The sequence below is a fragment of the Homalodisca vitripennis genome, chromosome 1 (genome assembly GCF_021130785.1).
Source record: "Homalodisca vitripennis isolate AUS2020 chromosome 1, UT_GWSS_2.1, whole genome shotgun sequence".
NCBI lineage: Eukaryota > Metazoa > Arthropoda > Insecta > Hemiptera > Cicadellidae > Homalodisca > Homalodisca vitripennis.
Window position 1 is genome coordinate 146,634,409 of NC_060207.1, and position 2,195 is coordinate 146,636,603.

Here is a 2,195-nt window from a genome sequence, read left to right on the forward strand (position 1 = left end):
AAGTAGCATTACATTGGTTAACAATAAAATGCTTAAAACATAAAAAGAGTAAAGCTATATTTTCTAATTAACAACCTCATGCCAAATTTAGTCATAATTGATTTGACGATTCAACCTCGGCCGACACTACATACATAAGAGCACATATATTTACAAAATGTTCTAATAATCTTTGAGGTAATCATTTTTACACTAAAAGCTATCAATGTTATTGTGCACTAGCCCGTATAACGTATTTTTGTCAGTAGGTGTTCCCGTTCGGTTTTAAAACAGGTAAATATTGTTACTACAGACTATTGGAGCTTTAGCCTTCAATCATTAATAGGAATTCGTGGGTTTCCTGAAAGCTCATAAATATACTAGGCGAAACCCCGAGAAACAGATGTGTTCTAGAAGAAGGAGAATATTAGAGGTTAATTAATTACAACCCAGCTCTTATCATGCATGCTAATTAAATAATTACACTTTATAAAGTACAGTAATTACATGAAGCACTTCACAGGAGCTGCTAATATTACATTCATTACATTTTACAATAATCCTTTATATAATTAATCCATACTGTTTGAAACCGTAAATCGCATAAAACTCATGTACTCAACATCAACAAGGTATCCATATTACGTTACACACTCGTTGTGTTGGTATAGGTACTACGTTAACTTGTTTTCTTGTAGTCATGATTAAGTACTATATAATCGAAAATAGTGAGGGCTTCATGAATAATGATATAAAAACAAACACTATTATATGCAATATTGTTTAGTATTTTTGTTGTGTCTAAATAATATTAACTGTGTAAAACTAAATTTGCAACCTATTTCTAATATCACTTACTTGAAGTCAACAAATCCGCGAGTTACAAACAAGACTTTAAGTTATAACCGCCAAGAGTTCATTGAACTATTGATCTTGTGGTTCGCCAAAACATTTCTACACTACTTTGATGTAGAAAAATAAGACTGTAGAGCCACCAACCTTGTAATCCTTGATCCTCATCTCCTGGCGACGTGGCAGCGGGCTTTCCTCATCCGCGTACACGAGGTTTCTGATGGCGCCACCGAACCGGGGCTCGAATATGACAGAAGGAAGAGCCAGCAGTGTCAGCTTGGTATTGTACCAGGAGGGCATACCCCCCACATACACGTCACTGTTAGAGGCCAGACGCCCGAACTGGAACTCCTTCCCTCTGGAAGTACGGGTCTGCGTCACACCGTCCACCGTGAGAGCCGTACTCTCCACGTTCCTGCGGACCTGTACCTTGTGCCAGTGGCCGTCATTCAGGTCCCTGCCCACCGTCAGGATCTGCGCGCCCCCACCCAGATTGTACCTTAACCTCAAAGCACCTTCCACCAACTTGATCTCGAAGAAGTCGTATGTCCCCCCGTCGTCCGTGTAGAGAAGCAGTCCGTTCGCCTGCTCCGTCTTGAACTCGAACTCGAGCGAACCGTTCAGGGCCGCGTTCCATTTCCTGAACTGTGCGTAGGAAGTTTGCGATCCCTCCAGGACGAAGGCGAACGCGGGAAAGACGAAGAGCAACGCGTGGAAGGAGAAGTGGACTATGTGTAGCATGATGGTGGTGTTTATCTGCAAGTGTTGGTTCTGGGGGACTGTGGCGCCCCACACTCGACACTCTGGACCATGGTCTACACTCCGACACGCCTCGACACGACTGGAGCACCACAAAGATGGCGGCCGACTGACATCGAGCGTCTCGCGGAGCATGCGCTGGCGCCACCCGCCACCCCGGCCTCGGCCTCGGCCTACCTCGCCTCGCTCGCGACCCCTCAGGTGACTTTGGAATATTAATCGGGCGCATCGTCAGATTTTCACGGCAACTTGTATTTGTAATCAGCATTTGGATTTAATTTTGTTAGTGGCATGTGAGCTTTTAAAAGTATAAAGCATTGATTGATTTTACTCAATCATTTACAAGCATTAAATATTCTGGTGATAACTCGATATTTATTATACTGTAGTGCGAACATATTGAGGATCTATTAATAAAATAGCGGACATTTTAAAATATCAGCTACATTGCGAAGACAGTAAGAAATGAATATATTGTTGGTCATTTTCAAAGGAATTGGTTACAATTAAAGTAGAAGCAATCTGAAGGAAATCTCTTATTTAATCTTTCTGTGTAGGACAAATGATTTTCTTCGCTCTCGTGCACTAATGCAGCATTGGTGATT

At 42.0% G+C, this 2,195-nt stretch overlaps 1 protein-coding gene across 1 annotated transcript; it reads right to left on the minus strand.

The window, feature by feature from the left end:
- Nucleotides 1-874: 874 nt before the first annotated feature.
- Nucleotides 875-1,687, minus strand: LOC124355305 (neurexin-3-like). The gene has a single exon (XM_046806397.1). The coding sequence runs from the start codon at nt 1,570-1,572 to the stop codon at nt 934-936; it is 639 nt and encodes a 212-aa protein (XP_046662353.1). The 5' UTR covers nt 1,573-1,687; the 3' UTR covers nt 875-933.
- Between the last annotated feature and the right edge of the window lie 508 nt (nt 1,688-2,195).

Bases quoted from the DNA above. Each gene is read 5' to 3' on its own strand.
- LOC124355305 (XM_046806397.1), bottom strand. From the start codon at position 1,572: ATGCTACACATAGTCCACTTCTCCTTCCACGCGTTGCTCTTCGTCTTT.